At 37.9% G+C, this 27,989-nt stretch overlaps 1 protein-coding gene and 1 long non-coding RNA gene across 23 annotated transcripts; both read left to right on the plus strand.

Annotated features, from left to right (window-relative positions):
* The first annotated feature begins 3 nt into the window (after nt 1–3).
* On the plus strand, nt 4–27,987 carry FUBP1 (far upstream element binding protein 1). 22 transcript variants are annotated; one of them, XR_014774665.1, is made up of 23 exons: nt 4–249; nt 3,301–3,391; nt 4,145–4,207; nt 4,892–4,930; nt 5,773–5,812; nt 6,213–6,265; nt 6,360–6,431; nt 6,605–6,662; nt 8,152–8,314; nt 8,414–8,512; nt 8,616–8,717; nt 8,939–9,041; nt 9,134–9,234; nt 9,767–9,908; nt 10,598–10,758; nt 13,364–13,515; nt 13,800–13,879; nt 16,451–16,588; nt 18,256–18,330; nt 22,875–23,020; nt 24,269–24,700; nt 25,522–25,568; nt 26,470–27,987. XR_014774665.1 is itself a non-coding variant. In XM_084757648.1 (23 exons), exons 1-22 carry the CDS (start codon nt 142–144, stop codon nt 25,544–25,546), a joined length of 2,073 nt encoding a protein of 690 aa, XP_084613774.1. In that variant the 5' UTR covers nt 4–141; the 3' UTR covers nt 25,547–25,568; nt 26,470–27,987. The 22 variants fall into 22 exon arrangements, 13 of the variants coding, with proteins under 13 accessions (XP_084613774.1, XP_084613773.1, XP_084613775.1 ...); XR_014774666.1 differs by lacking the exon at nt 24,269–24,700 and having other exon boundaries at nt 26,470–26,606; nt 27,767–27,987; XR_014774667.1 differs by having other exon boundaries at nt 16,451–16,579.
* Nucleotides 10,765–12,595, plus strand: LOC311583780. Its single transcript, XR_014774674.1, has 2 exons — nt 10,765–11,247; nt 11,352–12,595. It is a non-coding gene; the product is annotated as an uncharacterized lncRNA (long non-coding RNA).
* Nucleotides 27,988–27,989: the final 2 nt, after the last annotated feature.

Consider the following 27,989-nt stretch of genomic DNA (forward strand, 5'->3'; position numbering starts at 1 on the left):
GCTAGGCTCCGCCCCTTTACGGCACGATGGTCGCGCAAGAATGTGATAGAGCCTCGACAGCCGCCATCTTCTTTCTTTCTTAGCAGTTAGCTGAGAGGGGGACTTCCGCGAGGGACCGGCGGCGGCTGCTGTAGCGTGGGCATGGCCGACTACTCCACAGTGCCTCCGCCCTCGTCCGGCTCAGCTGGCGGCGGCGGCGGCGGCGGGGTTAACGATGCTTTCAAAGATGCCCTGCAGAGAGCCCGGCAGGTAAGCGTGGACCGCGCGGCCGCTTCCCGAGAGCCGCCGGCCGCCCGGGTGGGCCCGGCCGCCCGTGCTCGCCTTGCGGGCTGCGGCCCGAGGAGACGGATGGCGTCTTGTCCCGGGGGAGCCCCAGCCCGTGTGTCGTCCCCCCCCCCCAGTCCCGCTTCCCACGCGCTCTCCCCAATCGCGGCCACGGGACTTCCACTTCCGCGCCACGGCCTCTCCGCCGAGGACGCTTAGCCCCGTTGCCCTCCAGTCTGTTTCCGTTCCACAAAGTGCTTGTCGCCTCGCACAGTAGTATGGAAGGTTCTGGGAGCTCTGGGCCACGGCTGGGGCCGGGAAGGGGTCGTCTTAGCGGTCTCCACTGCTTCCCGCTCGGCCGAGCTAACAACCCTCGCTGTAATTAAAGTAACATTCACCTTCCCGTTTACAAGGCAGACCGGGGCGGGATTTGTGTGCCGCTCCACCAATCCTTTCCTCATCACAAAATGGCCTCAGGCCCATTCTGCCCGATCTTGCCGTTTGAATCTGCCTCTCCCTAGTCGAAACCTACAACCTCTTTGTGTTACGGAGGGACTTAACTGTTGTTACCCTGAAAGGCACCGCTTTCGCAGATGGAAGGGTTGGAAAAAAATAAAATTGCTTCTATTTGAATTTTTCTTGATCGGAGCTTTAATGTCTTCAGGTAGCCTTTGGTTTCTTTGTAGCTTAAAAATGTGCCGTGTTGCCTTGCCCGGGGGGTGGTGCTGGACTGTAGTCTCAGAGGTCAAGAGGCAGAGGCAGGCAGATCTCTTTGAGTTTGAGGCCAGCCGTGACGACAAAGAGAGACCTTGTCTCTGTAAAGTGTGTTAACGGAATTGGTGCGTAAGCTAAAATAAATCTTTACGGCACTCTTTTGTAGTTGTTAGATATTTTATACTAGTGTTGAACGAATGGTTATCGAAGTCAGTTTTGGCTATATTAAGAATTTATCTCGATTCCTTCCCCCCCCCCCCAGGGCTGAAAGATTACTGAAGCAATCAAGGTTTAGCAAATCTGCCGTGTTAGCAAGCCATGTGCTGGGAGCTTTACTAGTCTTTTATTCAGCTACCCTGTTTGACTATCTAGTACATAGATACTGGATATATTTATTTATTTAGGCCGGGGATGGTGGCACAGGCCTTTAATCCCAACTGGGGAGTCAGACAGGCAGATGTCTGAGTTCAAGGACAGCCTGCGCTACACATAGAAACCCTGTCTCGAAATGCCAAAATAATAATTATATGTCATATGTATAACTATATATTTATGTATTATATAGTATTATTATGTATTGTGATAATTATTACCTAGTTTTATTTATTCATGGAATGGGGTTCAGTGAGCCACATGGATGTTCCTCCGAGTTCAGGTGTGTGTAAAAAAGCTAACTGTACAAGGCAGTCACAATCTAAGCCATTAGTTCGGTGATGCCATCTTCTCTGGTACTTAACTACTTCCCTTTTAACATCAATGTCTTTCAGTGCCAGACAGAGCACTTAAATTCCTAAGGTACCGTTTATAAATGCTACGTTTTTAGGTCAAAGAGTGGAAAAGATTGGTTTCCAGGTGTGGTTAGGAAGACTTTCAGGAAAAGTTAGATACCCACAGATGAAATGGGCTTTTAATTGGGGAAATGATGGCTGGCTGGCTAGGAATTGGATCACCACTTGTAGGCTCAGGGGAATTACATTGTATTCCTTTTTATAGACTTTGTGGGGGGTGGCTGTGATGGAGAACTTTCATTTGTAGATCAAGAGAAAAGTCTAATAACCCTGGGAGGTATCGTTGATGTGTGAGATCTGACACATACTGACTTAACAGAGATCCATAGTGGATTTAAGGCCCCGAGACCTTGAATATACCCTTAGCTTCCCTCAATTTTCTGGTTAGAATAAACTGAGACAATAAAGTTAGTTCTACATCAATTTTACAGAAATTCCAGTCACCAGAAGTTTGGTTTTGACTTTTAACATGATCATTTGAGACATACTTAAGTTGATGGAAAGAACTCTTGGGGCTGTGGCAAATTTTTGATAATGAGTATAAAAACTAAAAAGTTTGGCCCTTTTAAGTAATTAGTTTCTTTTCTTTCATACCAACGTACATACAGTAGATTTCCATTCGTTGCACCCAACTTTTAATACAAAGCTGGTGTTTATTGTGCCATGCTTTTAGGTTAAATGCAGCTTTTAATTCATATAAAATGACTTTTTTAGCTAAGACTAGAGCTTTGTAGATTACTGCATGTGTTGTTTCTTTGTTTTGTTCTTTTTGAGACAGTGTTTCTCTATGCAGCCCTGGCTGCCCTGGAAATCGCTTTGTAGACCAAACTGAAGAGATCCACCTGCCTCTGCCTCCTGATTGCTGGGATTAAAGGTGTTCACCTCCTGGCAGAACAAACTATGTGCTTTGCCTCAGCATATCCCATTATGTGTTGGTGTGTGTTGAATAGTTTCTTTGAAATGCTTTACTCCTGTTCTTGTGTCCGGTGCCTGTTAATTTTGAGTAGCCATATTTCAAGTAATCACCGGTGATTTGACTGCTAACTATCTTATTGAACAGCATAATGTTAGCATCTCAAAATTGTCATGCAGCCTATATGTATCCTTTGAAGGATGGAGTGTAACAAATTATATAGATTTTTCTCAAAGTTTGTTGTATTTCTCCGAGAGATGCCCTGTTGATTACTTTGTTGATTTTTCTATTTGTTTGTTGGTTGTTGCCCAGACCATTCTTATTTGGTAGCTCTCTAAAGTATTAAAGGTAGCTTAAATTTTTTGTAATAAGTGAATCTTGATTTTTTTTTTTTTTTTTTAAGGATAGTTTATCTTTGTTTTGGTTTTTCAAGACAGAGTTTCTCTTTGTATCCTTGGCTGTCCTGGGATGATCTGCCTGCCTCTGCCTCCCAAGTGCTAGGATTAAAGGTGTACACCACTGCCTCCTGGCTAAGGATAGTGTATCTTTTGTTGTAGGAAATTTAGTGCTGAGTAGTACACAGTGTTAAATCCTTTCTGATTTTTGTTTTTGTTTTTTAAGATTGCAGCAAAAATTGGGGGTGATGCTGGTACATCATTGAATTCAAATGACTATGGTTATGGGGGACAAAAGAGACCCTTAGAAGATGGAGGTAAGTTATAACCAGAAATAATAACTATCTTTCACAGTATTCATTTGTTGAGTTTTTTGGTCTTGTCTATTGAAATCATTTATTTAAATATACTATATATTATTAATCTCAGTAAATACTACTACTATATATATTCCTCAGAAGAAAAGGGAAAAAGACAGACCTAGAAATGGTAGGTATAGTTTGACTCTATCAGAAAGTATTAATATAATAGAAAACAGTTTTTTTTTTTCCATTTTAGGATTATGTTTAGTTTGAGTTGCACAGACTTCTTGCTAATGTTAAAAACAAAGTTATAAATTGTTTAGGAAACACTGAGTTTTCTCAATTATGGACCAGTCTTTGGTATACTCTTTCATTAATTTACTTTAAAGGTTATGGTATGTTTGTTGCAGGTTTCCCACTTTTATATTATCTTAGTGCTTTGTTTTTTATATTTAACTTTAAACATGGATTAAGACACGGATTTATAGTGCTTTCTGTTTTTAAAAATACATTGACACTCCTGCACGTGTACATGTGTGTTTTTGTTTCAGTGGTCATGAATGTGTGCATTTTGATGCTGTCTTTTTGACCTTTAAAGAATTCTGACTGAACATACAGAAATGTATTTATAGCCCTTTTTGGGAAGACATAGTTTCCTTTACCTTAAGTACATTTATATTTGCAAGTGAGCTTTTTAATATGCAAGAAAAATGAGCTAATGATGCTTCAGATGTTGTGTGTAATGTATTCTTTTTATTTCATGTGTAGATGACTCTTGGACAAATCCGAGCAGTACAACACACTGGGAGGGAATGCCCTCTCCTTTTAAAGGCAGGAATTTTTATTTATTACCTGTGTTTAGTATATAAACGTGAAATAAACCAGTGGATTCTTAAAAGGACACAACTGTCTCTTGGTTTATGTGCCTGAATTTTTACAGCACAAAGCCTTGGAATTGGGAGAATAATTATGAATTGAGCTTTAGGCTGTCTGTTCTACAGTGTTGGATGCTTCTGTTCATCTGAAGATGGCAATCATGTGGTTGCTTTGAGATTTTGTTTTTGGTAATGAAATGTTTCATTTGGGAAAAATACAACAGTTTAGGTAGAAACTGTCTTGTAATGTGAGCTTTCCTTTTTGGTATATTGCTTTATGGTGACTGTCAGAACACTCATCTTTTGACATGTCAGGTTTTTATATGTTCTCCCTGTCAGTTCATGCAGTGGAAGAAGCATCATTAGCATACCGTTAACATATGGTATTCTCCAGCATTGACATCAAATACTTTGTTATATTGTTCTAAACTAAAGTGTCTGTGCTCTGTTTAAACACAAGAGAATGTAGGTTTTGTGGAGCTGTTTTTGGTTTTGTTTTTTAGATTTTTGAGTCTAGGTTGAATCGTGGCAATTTTTGTTCAAGTGGTATCAGGTATTTTAATAAATAGTGATATTCTTGCTTGGCGGAGGGAGCTTGGTTTTTAATTGACAAAAATATAAAAGACACTTAATTTTGCAGATCAACCAGATGCTAAGAAAGTTGCCCCACAAAATGACTGTAAGTATTTTAAGCTAACGGGGTTTTTTTTTTTTTTTTTGGCTACTTTTAAAATTATTTGTGTGTAGATGTGTGTGACATCTGTGTGAGTTTATGTGCACCGCTTGTGTTCATCAGGTGCCCGCAGAGATCAGAAGGTGGCATGGGAATTGCTGAGGGTAGACCTTCTTGTAGTTGCAAGTCACTGTGGGTGCTGAGAACTGAACCCTGGGTCTCTGCAATTAAGAGCAGTCTTTTATTCCTGCTTTTAGGTGGGTGTAGGATTTTGGTTTGGGGAATTTTGTTTTGAGCCAAGGTCTCAACTATGTAGTCGTGACTGACTTTGACCTCACAGAGATCCACCTGCTTTTGTCTCCTCCTGTGCTTGATTAAGGATGTGCCTTGTTACACCCAGCAGGAAGGATATTAAGAATGTCTAGTCAGAACTTCCTTTTAGATGTATACCTTTCTCTTTAAAATAGTGGTTCTCTTTTAATTGTGGCCATGTGTATATAAACATTGATTGCTGAATTGTGTATATAATTGTTAACTACTCCTGTTCGGTTTTGGGGGGTTTTGTTTGTTTTTTTAGGTTATATGAAGTTTATTAAATGACCAGGGGTAAAAAGAAAAGGGGGAGGGGAAGCCCAGAGAGACAGACAAGAAGAGTAAGAAGAGAGCACTACTCCAATTTTTAATCTGCATGTGCCCCTTGAAAGAAATGTGTCTTGTATGCTAGTAGTCTGAATTGGTTTTTGGTTTTTTCCTCCAATGTATGTGTCAGAAAGAGTTTGGAATACTTGGTATGCTTGAGTTAAATAAGTAGACATGCACTTAAGAGTTTTTGTTTAAATTTCTTACAGCTTTTGGAGCACAGTTACCTCCAATGCATCAGCAGCAAAGGTATAGTCAAAACTTTTGAAAAACTACATTGTAAGTCTTAGTTGATGTACAGGCAACCAAGTTAATTTATAGTGAAAATGTCCACATACCATTTTGTATTATGATTTATCTATTGAGGAAATGGTACTATTTTAAGTAAAAAGTTGGTAATTTGGGAAAAGACATTTTTTCTCATTGATACATTTTACAAGAAATAGGGTAAAATGTTAAATGACATTCCCTCAAACACTCTGACCTCTTTCACAGATGTTTAGTTTACCATCTTGCTCATGCATGCTGCCTCATTTAAGAACCTGAGGTTGAATTTTTAGGAGACATTAAAATTGGATTTATTAGATTAACTTTTGTGTATAATTGCACATTATTTTATCTTGAAGAAAATGTTTCTGTTATTTTTTAGCAGATCTGTAATGACAGAAGAATACAAAGTTCCAGATGGAATGGTTGGATTTAGTAAGTAACATTAAATTTTGTTTTTAAAACACAAACCATACTTTTAAAATTTTAGGGTAAATAATAACTTATCCTCTTCTTCCCCCTTACCTAGTAATTGGCAGAGGAGGTGAACAGATCTCACGCATACAGCAGGAATCTGGATGCAAAATACAGATAGCTCCTGGTAACATCCTTTTATTTTTCTGTGTGAATTTCTTGCTATTTTTTCCCCCTCCCATTTGTCCAGCCCTTGGAGTCTTGACAGTGGCTAGAAAACTTGAGTTTTTAAATTTCTAAAGATCTGATACTACTTTTAATCTATTTTTTACCTAAACTTTTCTTTTTATTTAATTGTAGATAGTGGTGGCCTTCCTGAAAGGTCTTGTATGCTAACTGGGACACCTGAATCTGTCCAGTAAGTTTGAAAATGTTGTTTATTTATAGTAACAATGTGAAGACTAAACTTGTTTTCATTATTCCTGAACTATTGTCTTCTGCTGGTGGTTGCCTTGACATTTTCACTTTAAAGTTAATATATTGTGCCTTTCTTGAATAGAGTTCATTTGCACCTAAGACATGAAAATTGCTAAAACCAAGAACTAAGGCATTCAGGTATTTGCCTTCCAAACGGGAAGATCTGAGTTTGATCCTAAGAATCAAAACTTTAAAAAAAAAAAAATTGGCATGGTAGTAGTCGTCTGTAATCTCATCATTCAGAAGTTGGAAACAGGCAATAGGCATTTTGGGATGTGGTAGCCAGCCAGCCAGCCTACACTATTTGATGGTTTCAAAGCCATTGAGAGACCCTGTCTCTTTCAAAAGTTGGCCTATACACCTACATGAGTGTATGGACAAACAGAAAATTATAAAACCTGAATTGGCTTGCATACAGATACATTGATTGTTACTTAAAATGCATAACCAAAATAGTCATGAAGATTTCTATATTCTCGCTTTTCTCTTTTTCTGTTTGTTCTCTTCCACTCTCCTCTAAGGTTTTGATAGTATATCATCTTTAAAATGGCTGAGTCTCTTTTTTTCTTTTATGGGATGGGGTTTCATTGTGTAGCCCTGATTGTGTCGTGGAACTCAAGCAGTAGGCCAGGCCGGCCTCGAACTCAGATCTGCCTGCCTCTGCTACTACCACTACCACTGCCCAGCACCACTCTCACTGTCTTGAGTTACTTAAAACACTATAACCAAGGAAGGGTCTTAGAAAGTATTTTATTTGGCACATGGATTTAAGACAGTACAACCACATAGAAGCTGTGAGAACTTATCTCATCTTATGCTGAAATATAGCACCTTCTTTGTGTTCATCTGCCCAGACATCTTCCATGTTCATCTGCCCAGTTCATCTTCCTACAATACGACATTCCTATGACTAAACTTTATTTTGTTTTCAGTATTTTGTTGATAATTTCTAAGAGTATGTACACTGTTAAATAAATATGCTAACATACACAAGTTGGGAAGTTTTATAGGTTTCGCCTAACACAGTACCTTAGAAGAAAAGGTCTGCACTTCCTACAGCTGCTTGTGTTCTGTTTTCTTTTGAACTCAATACCAGTCAAGCTTTGATTGTAAAAACTATTGGCATTTCTCTTTTGAAGGTCACAGGCGATTAATAACACTATCCAGTCAGCAGCGTTTGACACAGTAGATGGAATATTTTTAAATTACTATATTTATTTGGTTTAGAGACATTTCATTCATTCTTGCCATTTTTCATATTTTAAAAAAGGCTTGGCTTTTTTTTCTCCTGCTTCACAGCATGGAAGTGCTTCCAAATTCGACTGCTATATGATATAATTGATACATGACGAAGATAAAACTGTTTGACTATGTTAGGTTGTATTTTTGCGTACGGTTGATTACGCTACATATTTTTAATTTGTTAACAGATCAGCAAAAAGATTACTGGACCAGATTGTTGAAAAGGGAAGACCAGCCCCTGGCTTTCATCACGGCGATGGACCTGGGAATGCAGTCCAGGAGATCATGATCCCGGCCAGCAAGGCAGGGCTAGTCATTGGAAAGGGCGGAGAAACTATTAAACAGCTTCAGGTACTAGCATATTGTTAAAAAAAAAATAAGTAAAACTGTCTTTTGAAGCCACTTTTTAAAATTATTATTATTAACATATTATTTTCATAATTTTAATAGGAACGGGCTGGTGTTAAAATGGTTATGATTCAAGATGGGCCTCAAAACACTGGTGCTGATAAACCTCTTAGGATTACGGGTGACCCATACAAAGTTCAGGTAAGCCTCACTTTGACGTTTATATATAAAGCTGGGTGGGTAGACTTAAGTATTAAAATATTTTGAGAAATTTTTCTCTGAATTGGGTAACTTTTTATTTTAGCAAGCCAAGGAAATGGTATTAGAGTTAATTCGTGATCAAGGTGGCTTCAGAGAAGTGCGGAATGAGTATGGCTCCAGAATAGGAGGAAATGAAGGTATAGATGTAAGTAAGAGTGCTGAACCAGCAATGGCTGTGTGCTAATCTGGGAGTGAGTAGTGGTTTTCCTATTTTAGGTTAGATGGACATGTCTTAACGTTATGTCCCTTTCTTACTTGAGGTATTTTTATCTTAATCTTTAACATGATTATTTACTATATTTACTTTATGATTTTATGAAGAGTTTTTGAGGAATGTCTATTTAAATATACTTTTACTTGCTTAAGGTCCCAATTCCAAGATTTGCTGTTGGCATTGTAATAGGAAGAAATGGAGAAATGATAAAAAAAATACAAAATGATGCTGGTGTTCGAATTCAGTTTAAGCCAGGTAAGCCTAAGAATTCAGCCTAAGAATTGAAAGCTGTTAGTCTTGACACGCATAATTGGTTTGTCGCAATTCACTGTATTGTGTCTTTGTAGATGATGGAACAACACCTGATCGCATAGCACAGATAACAGGACCTCCAGACAGATGTCAACATGCTGCAGAAATTATCACAGACCTTCTACGAAGTGTTCAGGTCTGATAGGAAATTAATATTTTTGGTTTGCTTTCATTGAAAACGTTTTTACTGTGTCTGAATGAAAAATGGCCCTCTGTTATATCAGAATCTGTTGAACTGTTAAAATGACTAAACATTTTCAAATGTTGCTTTAAGGTAAACATCTTAGGGTAGAAGAATTACATAAGCGCTCTACCTTATTTGCCCCAGTGGTTCTGAAATTTTATTTCTATGGGTGTATGTGCCTTGGCATTTGTGCCTGTGGAGGCTAAAGGAAGATTTCTGAAGTTTGTTCTCCAATTTATGGGTCCAAGGAATCAAATTCAGATCACTGGGCTTTGGTGCAAAGTCCCTTCACCCCCTGAGCCATCTCTCTTGTCTCCCACTGTATTTTAAAGGCGGAAGTTATTACTTGAATGTTTTTGTTATCATTTAAGTCGTCTCTTAATTTCACTAAAAATATGAAAGTTATGGGGAAATAACCCTAATAGTTTTATTACAGAGTTTGGTTTTTTGTTTGTTTGTTTTGTTTTCCTTTCTCCTTTCTTAGGCTGGTAACCCTGGTGGACCTGGGCCTGGTGGGCGAGGGCGAGGCAGAGGTCAAGGCAACTGGAATATGGGACCACCTGGTGGACTGCAAGAATTTAATTTCATTGTGCCAACTGGGAAAACTGGATTGATAATTGGAAAAGGCAACGTATTTCAAATTCTTTGTTAGACAAAACTGATTTTTCTCAACACTTTCTGTAAACTCCGTACCCATTTATTTTTTATTTCTGGATGCATTTTAGTAGGAAGGGGTGTTGTAGCAACTAGAACATGAGCAGTCTTAATGTGTGTTAAAAATGAGGTTTCTGTTATGACGGTTACTGGGGAAAGGAGACCAAGAATTCATCATTTAAAGCAACAAAACTTGATCCTAATTCAAATTTTTATTTAAGTTAATTTTTATTACTTAAAAAACCTGTTTATTGAAATTTCTTCTGTTCTGACCCACGTTAGGGTGTAGTGTGTATTTAAATAGACGGATATATTTTGTATGAGTTTCTGCTGGGCAAGACAGAGCACACCTTTCATCTCAGTACTCTGGAGGCGGAGGCGCGTGGACCTCAGAGTTGGAGGACAGGCTATTAAACAGAGAAACTTTGTCTCAAAAAATAGGATTTCTGACCTGGGCGTGGTGGCCCACGTCTTTAATCCCAGCACCCGGGGAGGCAGAGGCAGGTGGATCGCTGTGAGTTCGAGGCCAGCCTGGTCTACAAAGTGAGTCCAGGACAGCCAAGGCTACACAGAGAGACCCTGTCTCGAAAACCCAAAGGGGGGGAAATAGTATTTCTTCCATTCTGTGAGCCTTAGAGAACTTAGTGTCTTGTGATTTTAGGAGGTGAAACCATTAAAAGCATAAGCCAGCAGTCTGGAGCAAGAATAGAACTTCAGAGAAACCCTCCACCTAACGCAGACCCCAATATGAAGTTATTTACAATTCGGGGCACTCCACAGCAAATAGACTACGCTCGGCAACTCATAGAGGAGAAGATCGGGGTAAGGACTCTAAACTTGTCGTATAATGTAGTTCAGATACACCGTGGGAAAACGTATAGTTTCTAATACGAAATTGCAGGTGTATATATGCAGCAACATAGGAGCGGTGTCCAGAAGTAGAAGGAACAAGGTTAAGCTAAGAGATGACATCAGCTACTTACAGGATGCAGTATTCATTAGCGTCAAAGCTACCCATCCCTGGTCAGTCAGAAGAGTGAGTTGAGGTGTATATCTCCCATTCCGCTGAAGTAACTTCAGATTTTCTGGTTTTTGACTGAGTACCAATCATCAGGTCTGGAATGTAGATTAGTTTGATGGTCTTAACTCTGGAGCTTCCTGGTCACCTAACCCAGCCAAATTAATAAGCTTGGTGTTCACTTGGACCATAGAGGACTAATCAGTGAGAGACACATTACAAGTCACATGGAGGCAACATACTAAATTTACATGCACCATACACAGAAATGAAGTGAAAGTAAATAGTCCAATGTGAGTGCTGGGATTAAAGTGCATCAGCCACCACTGCTCAGCCTTAGTGTCTGTTTTACAAAGATAGTGCACCTGGCAGTGGTGGCACATGCCTTTAATCCCAGCAGAGGCAGGTGGACAGCCAGGGCTACACAGAGAAATCCTATATCAAACAAAGCAAAACCTAAAACCAAAGATATTCTAAGTGATTTTGGTACATGCTCAATTTTGGAAAGTTTTCTGGTGGTACAACAAATAGAGGCTTAGTTTTTTCTTCAGAACAGTCTTTCTCTGTGTAGCTAAATTAATGAGCTTGATGTTCGCCTGGAACTGGTCTGCTCATCTCTGCCTCCTGGATTACTTGGATTAAATGATAAATGTATGTGTCACCACTGCCTGGCTTTGACTTTTTTACAAGGGAAAATTAATTTTACAATGGAAAACAAATAAGAGAAGGCTTTTAAATTGTAATCCTGTTTCTGAGTGCACAAGTTGGGTTTTGTAAGTTATTTAAATAGGACATAAAGTGGGGGACTTAGGAGTAGGCAGTGATTGTTATAGTGTGTTAGAAAATTTTCACAGAAGCTTAAGAAATTACATGAGTTTTAATAGTGTGCGCAATAGTAATTGTTCACAAACTGCAAGTTAAGCAGTGCCAAAAGTTAATACCAAAGCTAGTAGGTGAGAATAAACACATTTTGGGTTTTCTTTTTTGTTGTGGTTTTGTTTTTGAGACAATGTCTCATTATATATACTAGGCTGGCTTTGAATTCAGAGGCATCTGCCTGCCCTTTTCTCTCAGTGCTGGGACTAACAGTGTGCACCAGCATTCCCAGCTACCTTTGCTTTTTCTTAACCTACTAGACCTAAATATGGGCTTCTTGTTGTATCATTGAAAAACTATATGTTAAAAGTTTGGCTTAGTAAGCAAGGATAAATGAATAAATGGGATTTGAGAGGTCCTGAAAGCTTAGTCTGTTTGATAACGAGAAAATTGATGACCAAGTATAGTTTCGGCATTTTGTTGGCTTGCTGCATTGCCTAAATGTGTAAGGAAACTGGCTTGCAACCAGAACTGATGATTTGAGTGTGGCCTGGAGTCCTTACGGTGACAGGAGACGACCAAAAGTAGCCTCCAGATCTGCAGTTGTAGCGTGTGCGTATCCATACACAAAACAAACACCTGGGGGAGGGATCTGTAGAGATGGCTCAGTAGTTCAGAGCACTTCTCTTTTAGAAGACCCAAAGTGAGTTCCCAGAGTGCTGGCGACTGACTCCAGGGGGTCTTAAGCTCTCTTGTTCAGGGTGTAGCCAGAATGTTGGAGTACTTAGCTAGCAAGTGCTGAATTCAGGACTCAGCTCTGGGGGGAAAAGATTACAATAAAATAACTTTTTAAAAATTGTAAGCATTTTGTTCAGAATGTTAATGCTAGTTATTAACTGTAGAAAAAATGTTTGAGAACATTTTTATGTATTGGTCCTTGCACGTTTAGCAGGGTGGCCTATCTAAAAGGAAATGAAGCCAGATTGGGAGTCAGGGGCAAACCTGGTCTACATAGTGAGTTCAGGGCCAGCAAAAGCTACAGTGAAACCCTATCCAAATAAGAGAGAATAGTGGTAAAAAGTGTTGTGATAAAGATGTGTAAAATACTCTGATATGTTATCAACTGTCAAGGATATATTCATACTATTTGTAAACTTAACAATAGATAGTTTAAATTATCTAAATGGGATTCCTAGGACATAACAGTTGTTAGGTTGAGAATAATATGTTAATTGTTCCTAGACATGTGCAATTTGAGGAATATAGTATCAGAACAATTGTCTGACATTTGCAAAGTAAAAGAACATATAAGGAATGATAAACACTGAAGAGTAAAAGCTAAAGGGAGTTGGCTAGCGCTGATGATTTTAATGGATTTCCCATGTCATAATCTGAGATTTTATTTTTCGCAACATAAGGAGAGGAAGGTAAATTTAAATTTGTTACTTAAGAGTAGACATGAAAGAGTTGTCAGCCTTTGAGTTGCTCAGCCATTACACTGTTTGAGTATGTGTTGTATGGGTTTGTGTGTTCTTTTGTTATTTGGTTTTTGTCTTCTTTCTTTTTTGTTTTGTTTTGTTTTTTGTTTTGCAGGGCCCAGTAAATCCTTTAGGGCCACCTGTACCCCATGGGCCACATGGGGTTCCAGGTCCTCATGGGCCTCCTGGGCCTCCAGGGCCTGGAACTCCAATGGGACCATATAACCCTGCACCTTACAATCCAGGACCACCTGGACCAGCTCCTCAGTAAGTACTAAATGTCATTTGTTTAGGACTTTTCCTAAAAATCCTAGGTTTGGGGACTATAGAAATGACTCAGCAGTTAAAAGCACGTGTTACTGTTGCAGAGGGGCCTGGGTTCAGTTCCCATCACCATATGGTGGTTTACAACCCCCATAACTGGTTCCAGGGTATTTGACAACAATACCAGGCATACATATGGTCACGTATACATACATGCAATACATGCATAGGCAAAACCTACACATAAATAAAACTGGCTTTTGGTAAATGGTATTTGTTTTTTCCAGTGGTCCCCCAGCCCCATATGCTCCCCAGGGATGGGGAAATGCATATCCACACTGGCAGCAACAGGCTCCTCCTGACCCAGGTAAAAGATGTTAATACGTTGTTTGTATTGTTTGCTGCTTCTTGTTAACATCTTAAATTATCTGTTGATTGTATGTTTGCATGTCATCTGTTTGAGTGTTGGCAATTCTACGGCAATGTAAGACTGATAGTCTTTTATTGTCTAATACGGTGTTGTGACTTTATACATAATAGTCCATATTTATTCATAAAACATGTTACACTGCTTAGTTCTTAAATAATAGGATATAAATTATCTTGTTGATAATAATTTAAAATATTAAGATATGTTAAACTATTAGTAAAAATTAGGTCCCTGTTGCATACCAAAACTCTAAAGTACATACATTTTGGCTTTTCTAATCTGGATATTTTTGTAGCATAATGTTCTCATTACATTTTCCCATATTGGTTTTATTTCCCCTTCATCATGATCAAAACAGTTTACTTAGAAAGAAATAATTGGATTTTTGTTTGTTGGTTTGTTTGATGTTATTGTCCCCTCCCCCCTTTGCCTTCCCCTTTGCAGCCTCTATAGTTTAGGGTTCAGTAGAGAAGTTTAAAAGCACAATGTGAGTCGTACGTTTCTGTATGGTGTATACTATAACTGCTTTGCTGGATTTGTTAAATGTTTTGGTATTTTTTTAATGTGGCCTAATGTTATGTTCAGATCATAGGAATTTTACTCAGTCAGTAAATAAACTTCTATTCATTTTACAAGCAACTTGAGCTGAGTGGTGGTGGCAAATACCCTTAGTCCCAGCTCAGTACGCAGATCTCTGAGTTTGAGGATATCCTGATTTATAGGATCTATACAGTATGTTCAAGGACAGCCCTGTCTTTTAAAAACACACACACACACACACACACACACACACACACACACACACACACACACACAAACCACCAAACAAACCGAGAGACAAAAGAAACAAGTTGCATCTGAGAATGAAAGTTGAGGTTATGTCCATTAGCAGAAGAGTCCGTTGCTAGGACAAACAGCAACAGGCATGGAGGGTGTGTAAGAAGCATCAGATGCAATTTTCTTTGTAAGACTTTTTAAAGTGAATCTTTTCCTTCATTTTAATAAGCTAAATGCTGTGACATGATTAAATATATCAAGTTTAGCAGGTTAAGTGAAAGGTTTTATATGAGTAGCTTAGTTCATGCAGTGTTTTCACATTTTGATCAGCATTGGTGTTACCAGTGTAAGGTCTGGTCAGTAAGTATGGCTTCCTTCCTGCACTGCCTTTGACATCTAACGAAAGATTGGCTGAGCTCAGGGTTATCAACAAGTGAATGACTCAGGCTCATCACTTAGGCTTTGCTTTGAAGTACATAATATTTTACTGTCTGTGTTTTCAAGAAATACTATGAGAAGATTAAGGCTTATATAGATGTCAACAGTTAGGCTTCCGAATCACATAGATTACAGTCCTATAACTAGTTGTTTGTGTGAGATTGAGTTTACCTTTGTAACCCTGTTTTCTTACCTTAAATGAATAAGTGAATTGATACTGCGTTGAAGAATAGTAAGTTCTCAGTACATGATAATTACAAGTGAAAATCCCCACATAGTTTTTTTGGTTAAGAAGATGAACTTAATGCAGTCATGGTGACTTGTGAAAAGAGCAACAGCTTCTGACTAGGACTTGAGTGTTGGGAGATGCTAAAAAGAGAGAAATGGGGTTGATAGAGGGGATAAACCACAGAGCTGGGGACAAGCATGCAGACCTGAGTTTAATCCCTCCCACCTTGTAAAAGCTGGGTGCAAAGAAACATACCTGTTAGTCACCTCAGTGTCAAAGAAGGTCCCTGAAGTTTCATTGGCCAGCTCTTTTAACCAAATCAGTGAGCTCTAGGTTCAGAGAGAAACCCTGTCTCAAAATAAAAGAAAGGGTACCAGAGAGATGGCTCAATAGTTAGAACTTCTGTAGCCTTGGCTGTCCTGGACTCGCATTGTAGACCAGGCTGGCCTCAAACTCACAGGGATTCACCTGCCTCTGCCTCCTCGAGTGCGAGGATTAAAGGCGTGCGCGCGCCACCACCACCCAGCCAAGAACTTAAAGCTCTTTCAGAGGAAGAAAATTCAGTTCCAAGTACTCACAACTACTTTTAACTCCTTTCACAAGAGACCCAACACCTCCTGGCCTCTTCTGTAACTCACATTTCTATAGACACACACATACACATAATTGGAAATAAAATTTAAAGTGATAGATGATTTTAAGGTGAACGTTAGCTCATAGCTGTCTTCTACATAGAGTTGTTGCACTTTGCAGCTAAACTTTTTAGGGGAAGAAGCAACGACACGGGATTAGCCTGAGACAGTCCATAGGGTTTGAAGCCAAAAAAAATCATATAGTCATATTACAGTTCCACCATTCACTAGTTCTGTAATCTAGGAAATTACTTCATACCGGAAGCTGAAGTTTTTTTAACTAAAAGCTTAGTGATAATACTAGAAAATTTTCAAAGGTTCCATTTGTTGTTGTTATTTATTGATCTGATTGTCAGGGATCCTCAGAAAGGTAAAGGTTGGTTTTGTAATTTACGTATAAACCTTGAAGTTTTTCTTTTTCTTTAATTCTAGCTAAGGCAGGAACAGATCCAAACTCAGCGGCTTGGGCTGCTTATTATGCTCACTATTACCAACAGCAGGCCCAGCCCCCGCCTGCAGCTCCTGCAGGTGCACCAGCTACAACCCAAACTAATGGACAAGGTAACTACGGTAATTGAAGATTTTATTTTCTACTTTATAGCCAGAGCTTGTGTTTGGATTTATATATGAAGAACATTACTATGTCATAGCAAATTTTTCTTTATTTTACTTTCAGTCCGGGGAATTGTTCCCAGGGCCTGTGCGTGACATGTAAACACGGTATCACTAGGTTAGATTTTGAAGATTAAATTGTGACTTTGGGTAAACAAACTAAGTCATTTTGAAATAGAAACAGTCAGAAGAGTGATACCCAGATACCAAGGTATACTGTTAATCTTTTGTCCCCATTTACTCCAGTGCCCTGATATGTATGTGTTATTATTGCTTAGGAAAAGAACTACTGAAAACTATACTTGGAGTCATGAAGTCATGTTACCTTTAATGCATACTTTTGTACTCACTCCAAAAGACATGACCATTGTGGACTTTAGGTCACTTACTCACCACTGATAGAACATTCCTATACACAGCCCTTACTTTGATGCGCCAGTTGTTCCAGGGCTTTCATTAGGTCTTGTAAGCCTCATCAAGCTAGAGCAGTTTCTCAGTCTTTTATGTCGTTAAGAAGAGCATAACTCAGGTGTTAGACAGATGTCAGCCTAGGTACCCTGAAGTTACTAACCCTGGTCATTAGAATGGTCATACTGCTACCTGCAGGTTTTTTTGTAGTATGGTTGCACCACTTGCTGTAAGGAATTACCTAGTATTTTCTGGTACATGTTACTGGAATAATGTCACTAGCCTATTCATTAAAATTCTGACTTATTCTGTAATAATAAACCCTACCTTAGTAAAGTACTATTACAGTAACTGTTAGCTGTTAATTTACTGCAAAGAATAGCTTTCCTTTTTTTAATCCTTCCATTATATTGTCCTAGATTTTCCGTGGTTGGGATTTTCTTCAAGGTGGCTCTGGTGCCCTTCTGACATTCTTCAGGTGCTTCCTTAGTACCTAACACAGTAGGATACTTTGTCATCTGAACATCTCTAATCATCAGGTTTATTTTCAAGGATAGAAACTAAAGTGTACTCATTGCTATGTAAATGTCACTGGTCATAATCCTTTCCAGAGTAGGGTTTCCAGAACTAAAAAGTATGTTTTGGACCTGGCAGTTGGTAGCACTTGTTCCTGCTAAAGACCCAGGTTCAGTTCTCAGCACCCACATGGCTCACACTATATTTGGTTCTAGGGGACCCAATGTCCTCTTCTGTCTGACCTTTGTGGGCACCAGACACCTGCCAAGCACAGATGGGCATGTGAACAAAACACTTCATACACAAAATAAAACAATCTAAAGCTTTTATCTTTATAAAATGCATTCCACACATACCTACTAAAAATCACATGGCTGCATATCTGTTTTGGTTTTTTTTAATTTAATTCCATCTAGTGCTTCAGTGCTATTCTTAGCTTTTTAAAACTGGTTTTGTACCTAGAAATGGTCAGAAACCCCATGTTCTATATTTCTTTTATGTGCATTTACTTAATAGCCCATTTAAAGGTTTCTCTGTCCACTCCTTTGGTACCCACTGTTGTGTATCCCAACATTAAGTACACTGTGGTATTCAGGTCTGCTTAGATAGTGCTAATCCCATGATAATGGTGCAGAAGGAAAAGTGCAAATGTTGCCTTCAAAAACTTACGTATTATTTTTATTGTGTTGTTTTTTAAAAAGGGGATCAGCAGGCTCCGGCTCCAGCTGGTCAGGTTGATTATACAAAGGCTTGGGAAGAGTACTACAAGAAAATGGGTATGCTGTATATTTTAAGTATACATTATATTTTATTAATTAAACCTAAGTATTTAGTAAATATACATTAGAAAGTTAGATTTTGGTAGCCAAACATTTGTTCTGTTCTTAATACTTCAGATAACTAATCTATATGTTTTTATACTGTTAAAGCGAAAAATATTAAGCAAGCTGGGCAGTGGTGGTACATGCCTTTAATCCTAGCACTCAAAAGGCAGAGGCAGACAGATCTCCTAAGAGTTTAAGGCCAGCCTGGTATAAAAAGCGAGTTCTCGAACAGTCAGGAATGTTATATAGAGAAACCCTGTGTAAACAAATGAAAAGAATATTTTAAAAAGTGACATTCTAAGACTCATTGGAGTTCAAGTCATATTAAGGGCATTTCAAGAAATTCTTAAAATTGTGCCTATATGTCAAGGGAATATAATTGTCAAGTTAATAATTAAAATTAGAAATTGCATTACTAGGAAATAATATATGGCTTTGATTATTACTGTACTTTTGTGTAGTGATCTAAATGGAATATAAAATTAAATTTTAGAGTACCAAACAAAGTAATTATGTGTGATAACATCTGCAAAATAAGCAGGAAATTAACCCCCAGTGACAGGAAATGCATTGGTTTAATATTAAATATTCTCATGCACTGAAAAGGAAACAGGGGTGATAACTATTTTTAATTGTATGATAGTTACCCAAATTATTTTTTTCCCTGTAAAGTTCTTTTCATAAATATTTAACTAGTGCAATTTCTTCTGAAAGTATTTGCCTCAAAGTTTTTTTGTTAGGATAATTACAAATAAGCGACCTTAAAGTAAAATGGTTCAGTCTAGGGACTGAGGAGGTAGACAGGTAAGAGTGAGTGTTAAGTGGAAGAGGGAAGAAGAAAATTAGGAGACAATGTGCTTGGCTGCCATACATGGACTCTAGGTTTAGTCCCTGGTGTGGATGTGTGAATTTTCATCTCCAAAGTCATTTTTCTTACTGACTTTCCCAAGTGGTCTGGGCAGATTTCCTGGTTCCTTGGCTGTAGTCCTTGTCCGCACATAACCTCTTCACAAACTAAGCAAGTAGAGCTATTGGGGGGGTGTTTTGTTTTTTGGATAGTTTGTTTTCCTTTTTGGTGTTTTTGTGAATGAAGAGTTTTGGGGTTTTGCTGATGGGTGGTTGGGTTTTTGAGATAGTCTTCATAACTCAGGCTGCAGTTGAAGCCATTGTGTAGCTGAGGGTGATATTGGACTCCTGTACTTCTTTCTTAACTGCATTTCCCAAGGGCTGACGTTACAGGCTGTGCCGCCATGCCCTGTTTACCCACACAGACTTGGAACCCGAATTTCAAAATCCACCACCACCAACAAACCACTGTTAGTAGACACGAGGAAGAGCTGAGTGGGGAATGGTGGAGGCTGGAGGTAGAATAACAAACTTATGTGATCAGGAAAGAATTAAACATCTGGGTAAAAGCCGTGGTGATTCCTGTTAGGAAGAAAATAAGTGGAGCCAACCTGGGCAGTGTTTTTAAGAGCCATTATAGAGCAGCGAGGGGCTCAGTGGGTACAGAGACTGAAGACCTAAAGTTGACGAAGGCAACTTCACACACTTTTTACTTCTACACACATGTACATGGTGTGTGGACCATATTTGCCATATAGAGCACAGCCGTGTGTTTCGAAAGCCCTTATACTGTTGAGTTGTGATGTGGTACTCTGAAGTCATCTAATACCTAGAACCCTAGGGAAGCAGCTGTGGAACAAATACAGGTCTATCCAGAGATAACTGAGCATGGTGATCTGTTCAGTAAGGATGGCTCTTGTGGTACAGAAGTGTTGATGCTTTATATTGAGCTATATATATACAAGCTAGGCAGTACTCTGCTACAGTGTGGACTAGTGACAGACATACAGGACTAAGGGAGTGGAACACGGGCGTATATGATGAAAAGAGAAGGGAACAGGTGCAACCTGTAGGAACTAAGTCCTCAGTAAGTCAGAATTGTTGATCTGCTTCCAGCTCAATGAAGCCACATTTAACATCAGAACTTTCTAACGCTGTGACCCCTTAATACAGTTCCTCGTGCTATGGTGACCCCAACCATAAAATCATTTTCATTGCTACTACATAACTAAGTTTTCTGCTGTTAAGAATCATAATCATTAATCCCAGGACTTGGGAGGCAGAGCCAGGCAGATCTCTGTGAGTTCGAGGCCAGCCTGGTCTACAAAGTGAGTCCAGGACAGCCAAGGCTACACAGAGAGACCCTGTCTTGAAAGAAACAAACAAAAAAAATCCTAATGTAAATGTCTGATGTACAGGATCTCTGATATGTGACCCTCATGAAAGGGTGTTCAGCCACTTCCCAAAGGGGTCACAACCCACAGGTTAAAAACCACTGTTTTAGACATTCTAGAATATCAAATATTGGCAACTTTTAAGTTTGGGAATTTGGATTTTTCTTAGAGACTTTGAAACTGAAGACTGCTTTACCTGTCTGATTGTTTCTGTATCTTAAATCATTGTGCATAACCAGGTTTGCTGTCACATGTACAGTTTATAATGGATGGTGTATGGTTTAAGAATCCTGTTTTTTTTTTTTTTGTTTTTTTTTTTTTGTTTTTTTTTTTTTTGCAAGGTGTGGTGGCACACCTTTAGTACCAGCACTTGGGAGGCAGAGGCAGGTGGGTGGCTGTGAATTCGAGGCCAACCTGGTCTACAAAGCAAGTCCAGGACAGGCAAGGCTACCCAGAAAGACCCTGTCTTGAAAAAAACAAACAAAAAGAATCCTGGTTTTGAGCCAGGCATAGTGGCGTGCGCCTTTAATCCCAGCATGAGGGAGGCAGAGGCAGGAGGATTGCTGCGTTTGAGGCCGGCCTGGTCTACAATGCAAGTTCAGGACAGCCCTATTTTTGGTATTTGAGAATCTTCTAAATACTAAAACTTACTTTGAGCCATATCTCTTTTTTTTAAAGTTTTATTTATTTGTACACAGTGTTCTGCCTGCACGTATCTCATTATACGCCAGAAGAGAGCACCAGATCTCATCATAGATGGTTGTGAGCTACCATGTGGTTGCTGAAAATTGATTTCAGGACCTTTGGAAGAGCAGCTAGGCTCTCAACCTCTGAACCATCTCTCTAGCCCAAGTCATACTGCTTTATTAGGGTCCTTATGTTAAACTTGAACGTTATTTATGAAATATGAGAGTTTTTATAATATTGGAAATGTTTTTGCACTACCCAAAGAAGTATCATCCCCTCCCCCGCCAATACATTTTAAGGCTTAATGCTTTATTCACACAGCTGGCCTTTACTCTAAGCAGTTTTCTGAATCTATAATATAAAGGTGTCTTATAGAGCTTGGTGTCTATAGTCACATACAACATGTGCTGTATGTGCCCCATTTCTTTGCTTGTTTTTTCACTTTGGAAATTTTAAAACCTTCAAAAAGTTAGAAAAATAGTACATCAGCCACAAGGTTGGCCAGTGTGTTGAGCCAAATGTTCTTTATCTTATGCTTGGGCCATTACAAAGTAAGTTGCAGATCATTTTGTCTCAGATGTATTGAATAATACCCTCTGTTCTTAACTTGTAATGTCCCAGTCAAGAAATTGTCTTTTGCAGTTAACTTGTTTACAAAATCTGTTCAGTATTCTAAGATTTGTTTCTAAGATTCTAAGATTTGTCACTCTGCCCAGAAACAAAGCAAAACACTCATTAGAGCTAATTGATTGATCCTTATGTCAACTGCCAGGTGATTTTAGCGGAGCTGTACTCTGATATGAGCAATGCATGCCTTAGGTATCGCGCTCACATGAGTGTGTGTATGGGGAGGGTGTGCATGAGAGGGAGAATTTTAAGACTAGTAGTGTAACATGAGCCAAATGGATGAAAGAACAGTGAGCCAGCGCTCAGGAGGCAGAGGCAGGTAGCCAAGCTGGGTAGTGAGACCTTTTCTGAGTTTAAGAAAAGGAGCAGAACATAGTTTCCTCTCCTTCCTTCCTTCCTTCCTCGTCAAAGATTATGTCTGAATCTTCCCCTTTATTTAAAGCTATGTGTGTTTGGGTTATTTTGTCTTTATTAGTAGTGTGCTGAACTAAAAGACTAAAATTTGTGATTGAGATGAAAAGAAAAGCATATTTTCTGTTTCTTTGTGTGTATACTGCACTTTTTTATTCTCTCTCTCTCTCTCTCAAGCATATTAAAGATAAAAGTAACTGAAGGGGCAGTGAGACACACATTTTCTCAGCACTTGAGAAGTTGGCAAGAGGATTACAGTTCTGAGCCTGCCAGTGCTAAGTGAAACCCTGTGTCAAGATAAACAGAGGAACTATTGACCCTCTATGCCTGTCATTACAAACTATACTTAGAGTGGATACAATTTTGTATTAAATCTAGCAGGGGTTTTTAGATCAACAAGGGCAAACACAATATTATTCAAAGGCTTGGGAGGAATATTACAAGAAGCAAGGTATTGTCCTTACTAGAGAAGAGATTCTATGAGAATTTTAATTATAGTTGTGGCAATAAAGTCCCTTTGTTTTCCTGAAGGTCAAGCAGTTCCTGCTCCTACTGGGGCTCCACCAGGTGGTCAGCCAGATTATAGTGCAGCCTGGGCTGAGTATTATAGACAGCAAGCAGCATACTATGCCCAGACAAGCCCCCAGGGAATGCCGCAGCATCCTCCAGCACCTCAGGTATAATACACTTGCTACTTTGTTTTTGTTTCTACTCCAACTGTTTTCTGCATGTTTGTATGGGAATATGTTTTACTTTTTACTTGATAAAGTATAATTACATGAGAATGAGATGCTTTAGTGTGCTTGGGGATTTGGTTTTTCTAATAATGCTTTCTGGCATCTGAGTGCTATTTTTATAATGCCTTTGATTTTAAAAAATAAATTTTCTTCCCCCAGGGATTTGCAAATCATGCAAGAAGCCACCATCATTTATATTAACCAGTTTTTCTTTCTTAAAGGATTCACTCCTGAATTAGCTCCATTTAAAGGATTTTCTTTAACTTTTTGTGTATCTCTTATGTATCTCTTCTGCACAGGCCCAATAATAAGAAGTGGACAATACAGTATTTGCTTCATTGTGTGGGGGAAAAAAACCTTTGTTAAATATATGGATGCAGACGACTTGATGAAGATCTTAATTTTGGTTTTGGTTTAAAGTAGTGTTTCCCCCCCTCTTTTTTTTTTATTTTGAAAATGTACAAAATATCTATCACTACTGATAGGAGGTTAATATTTCTGTGTAGAAATGAAAATTGGTTTGTTTTTAGTCTTTAGTGTAGATGTACACATTCCAGCAAATGTATTTGCAACTATTATGTGGTCGATGCTTTGTGATATAAATGTACTTTTTCAATGTATACTTTCACTTTTAAAATGCCTGTTTTGTGCTTTACAATAAATGATATGAAACCTCCTGTGTCGGTAAGTTGGATATGTGGGTAAAGGATTCAGAATTTCTTAGCATTGATAAATTAAGATACATATACACAAATATATAAGCTTTCCCCATGAATTACTGAGTTTTTAAATACTGGCATGTTTTTTCCCCCTTGCAGTATAGTGATAGATTGGAGGATCTTTTCTGTTGTATTTGGCTATTTCAGCACAAGTAATCCTGATATCTTCATTTTTTTTTTCCCGTCTGTTTGATTAAAATCTGCATGTGTATACAATGATCTTTAGTATACTTCCATTGCATTAACAGTGAAATTTCCTTTTATACATGAGCACTGTTTTCAGACCTGTACTGCTGCTACAACAGTTAACCTTCCTGTTCTTATTTCCAAGACTGTTTCAGCATAACTAATTTTGAACAGTTTTCAGGCAGTGGTTTGAGTAGTTTATAAGAAGCTTTTTGTTTTTTCATGTAAAACAACTCTTTCAATGTGTATATATATATAATAGTGTGTTTCTTTCTAAATTTAGGATAGAAAAGTAATAGAATGTGAAAGTATAGCTACATTGCATCTGCCATTGAAACATTTGGGGTATGAAACCGTTCAAACCTTTTTTTGTTTTTTGTTTTTCTTTTCCTTTTTGCAGTATAGATAAGCTTTGTCTTGTAAATGCACAAGTCCAGCCATTGAATCAAATTAATTTTTGTGTACTTGAATCATTTTATTACTCTTTAACATTCATGCTGAAGTTCTGATATTTTGTTGAAAAACCATTGTTTTACTCTGCATATTTGTTGGCTCTTTGCATATTAATATTAGACTACATGCAAATACAGTCTGTCTTGCCATTGTCTGTTGAAGTGCAGGTTTGATCCAGCCAGTATAGAACTAGCTCTGTAGGGGTGAGGAGGACTGTGCTGTGTATCATCCTTGATTGTGTTCCTTCAAGGAGCATTGCACTGTAAGTACATCAGAATGACAAATTGATGAACTGCAACAGTATCTTTTTGTCGATGTTCCACATAATGCAATTGGTATATTTTGTGTGAATATTATGTTGGAATACAGTGCTGATATCATTGGAAATGATAACTGCCTCTTAACATAGAATAATATACATAGTTCTGTATTTTTTTTTAAAGTGAGCTTAATGGGTAAGTATTTTTGATATGCTTTAGCTAATAGCTAAAGAAAATTGATCATTAACAAAGTTGAATAGTACTATTGGTGCTCCTAAAATGCTGTTTTTCAGTGTAAAATATGCATAACTTTTATAGTGATATGAAAAAATTTAAATGTGTAAGGCAGAGGTGGTGTTCAGTTTGCAAATTATAAGCAATGTAGCACTTAACACCTTTTCATAAATATGTCAGTTCTATCATCCATGGGGAGCACCATTTGTATGAGGGCAAATGTTGCAATTATAGGGCAGAAAAACAGTACAGCTCATTGTGGGTGTTTTGAAATGTTTTTGCTTGTTTATGTAACTTAGAGTGACTTCCCTTACTATTATTTAGATCTAGATACATAGTTCTAGCTTGAAGTTTAATAGTTCAGGAGTTATGTGTTAAGATCCTAAGTGTAGGGTATTGACATGAACAATTCCAGTATTTGCATGATGTTGCATAGATGACCTAGGAAAGTGGTGCATTTAGTAACTAAACTGAAGGAAATAGTTGGATTCAGTATCATAATTCACAAATTGGAGGCTGTTGATTTTGATTCGTTTAAAGTTTAAAATCTTTATTAATTGCAAACAGTGCAATTATTTATACTTCACAGTGCCTTCCCAGACCTTCCACCTTAGGTTCTGCTGCAAAAAGCAACAGGTAAGCACAACCTAAGGACATATATATATATATATATTTCAGTACATTAATGTTGTCCCTGTGAGATTTTTGTGGTTGTGTACTCAAAAGCAATCTGCTACTGCTTCCCCAAATGTTATTTTGTTATTCATGCTACCAGTCTAGTGGAAAGTCTGTTAAGTTGTTCAAACAACAGTTTGCAATTTTGGGTAATGGTTTTTATTTTAATTTTTTTCACTAAAATAAAACAAGTAGATTGCTGCTATAACTGAAAAAACATCCAAATCTTTTTGTATTTACCCACCCACTCCAAGTTATAGAAATGTTGCAGTAAAAACAATTAAATAGTTAAGATATAGGAATCATTTTGTCAGAAATTTCAACAGCCTTCACAGCTTGTTTGTATAAATGATAGGACATTTTCTTTGCCCTCCATACCTTATGGGCTTTTTGATTTTGTTCTTTTTCCTCCTTTATTATTATTGCTTTAAAGTATAGTAGTTCAGTAGGAACGAACGTTTGGAGTCAGTTTCGTAGACAGTTCTGTTTTCATGACTTGTATTTGCTGACAAGGAAGAGTAAGGAATACTGGCAGTAAGTTTTGAGAAAAGGCATGTGCATCAGTGAAATGTTAACTGTATAACAAATAACAATTCATAATCTGCATAACCAATAGTTTCTGATTTATAATATTTTAATAACTTACGCTGCATTTACTTTTTGCCAGTTTAAAATGATTGTGTTTTTAGGAATGATGTTTTTAACTAGTACATATTTTGAGTTAAATGATTGTCTTAAAGCAGCACCATTATCAGTTTTGTTTTTATTCATTTTCTAAAATGTGCTGATCCTATTAAAAACTCCTGCTTATCTTACAACAAAGAAAAATATTCAAAAATACTGCCTTCATTTTCACACACAGTGCTGAAGATGCTGCAAGCACCAAATCATAGCTCATAAAATCAGGTCCTGAGATAGTTACCCATAAAGAGGAATCCTTTGAGTGTATGCCATTGGTGAGCCGATGAGCATGGACCATAGAAGGGCTCAATGTAGAAGGTAAAATTGGCAAATCATAATTGAGAAATATGAAATGTATTCCCATACATAATATGGTATAGGGTATAATGTACCTGCTCTTGATCACTTTTCATTTTAAAGTGCTATTCACTTAAATGTTCCATAAACTGTTAAGTTTAAGTTATATGGTTATTGCAGCAGTGTGTGTGTGAGAGAGAGAGAGAGAGAGAAGGAGAGAGGGGGGGAGGGGGGTTGTGGGGGGGGAGAGAGAGAGATGGGTCAGGTCAGTGTGAATCATCTTTAGAGTCTGTCAGGTGTTGATTGGTTGTAGTTAGTGTTTGGAAATCTGGATGAATGCTTATAAATGCTGAGGACTGTCTTGTGAGAGCTTTCACTTCATTACCTTCACTGGTACTGTAAGCATTTTAAATAGTACCAATCTTTAAGTAAATGAAAAACAGAAAAGGTGAGCCAGTTGATTTGAATGCAGCAGATTTTAAGGGTGGTAGAAAATTGAATGGTTTCGATTGAAAGTAAACTCATTTAATGAAAAGTTTACAGATTTTTAAAATGACATACATGTTAGTTTAGTGATACGTAGAATTCTTTGCTTTGATGTTTGTTTCAGAAATGCGTATACTTCTGGGGGTTTTTTTTGTTTTGTTTTTTAGTAATAAGTAATTTTTAATATTAAAGCCAGTAATTTGATACTAGTTGTAAAGTATATTCTTAAATATATTGGTAGTTAATTCATTAAAGTGAGTTTAGATAGGAGTAGTTAGTGGTCTCAAGCGAAGTTTTTGTTCACTTGACTACTTTGCCATTACAAACAGTTCTTCCTGAATATAGTTACATGTAGTCTAGAATATTGATGTAGAAATAACTGATGATCACTGGAGATGATCTCATTTTTAGTTCTGCGAATTCTGCCTGGCTTTAAAATGCATTTTCATAATACTTAGAAATAATTTGACTGAAAATAACCCTCTTTGTTTGGTTATTGACTGTCAGTCAGCCAACCAACTTTTAATATAACTTTAACTGAGGAATTTCTAAATAAGTGCTTTTAAAGAGCAAATCCCATGGTTTTTATTTTCTTCGGTGATTACCCTAAAGAAACTCAATGTATTTGCAAATATATATATATTTTCTTATGCATGCTCGATGCATTTTCGTCCTGAGAAAAGTGTTCTCTACAGAAACTACCCGTGTGTTAAAAGAAGATTGGCTTAAAATGGCTACTGTGATGGGAAGTGTCTTAGGGAGATGCAGCTTGGACTTGAGGTAAATTGAATACTTTACAAACTGGTTTAGAGTTTTTCTTTAATGACATTGTATGTAAAAGGGCACGTGCTTGTTGTAATTTTGTATTCCTTACGGTTTCCTTAAAAAAATAAATGTACAGTGATTATTATTATAAGA

This window comes from Acomys minous, assembly GCF_964271855.1.
Source record: "Acomys minous genome assembly, chromosome: 14".
NCBI lineage: Eukaryota > Metazoa > Chordata > Mammalia > Rodentia > Muridae > Acomys > Acomys minous.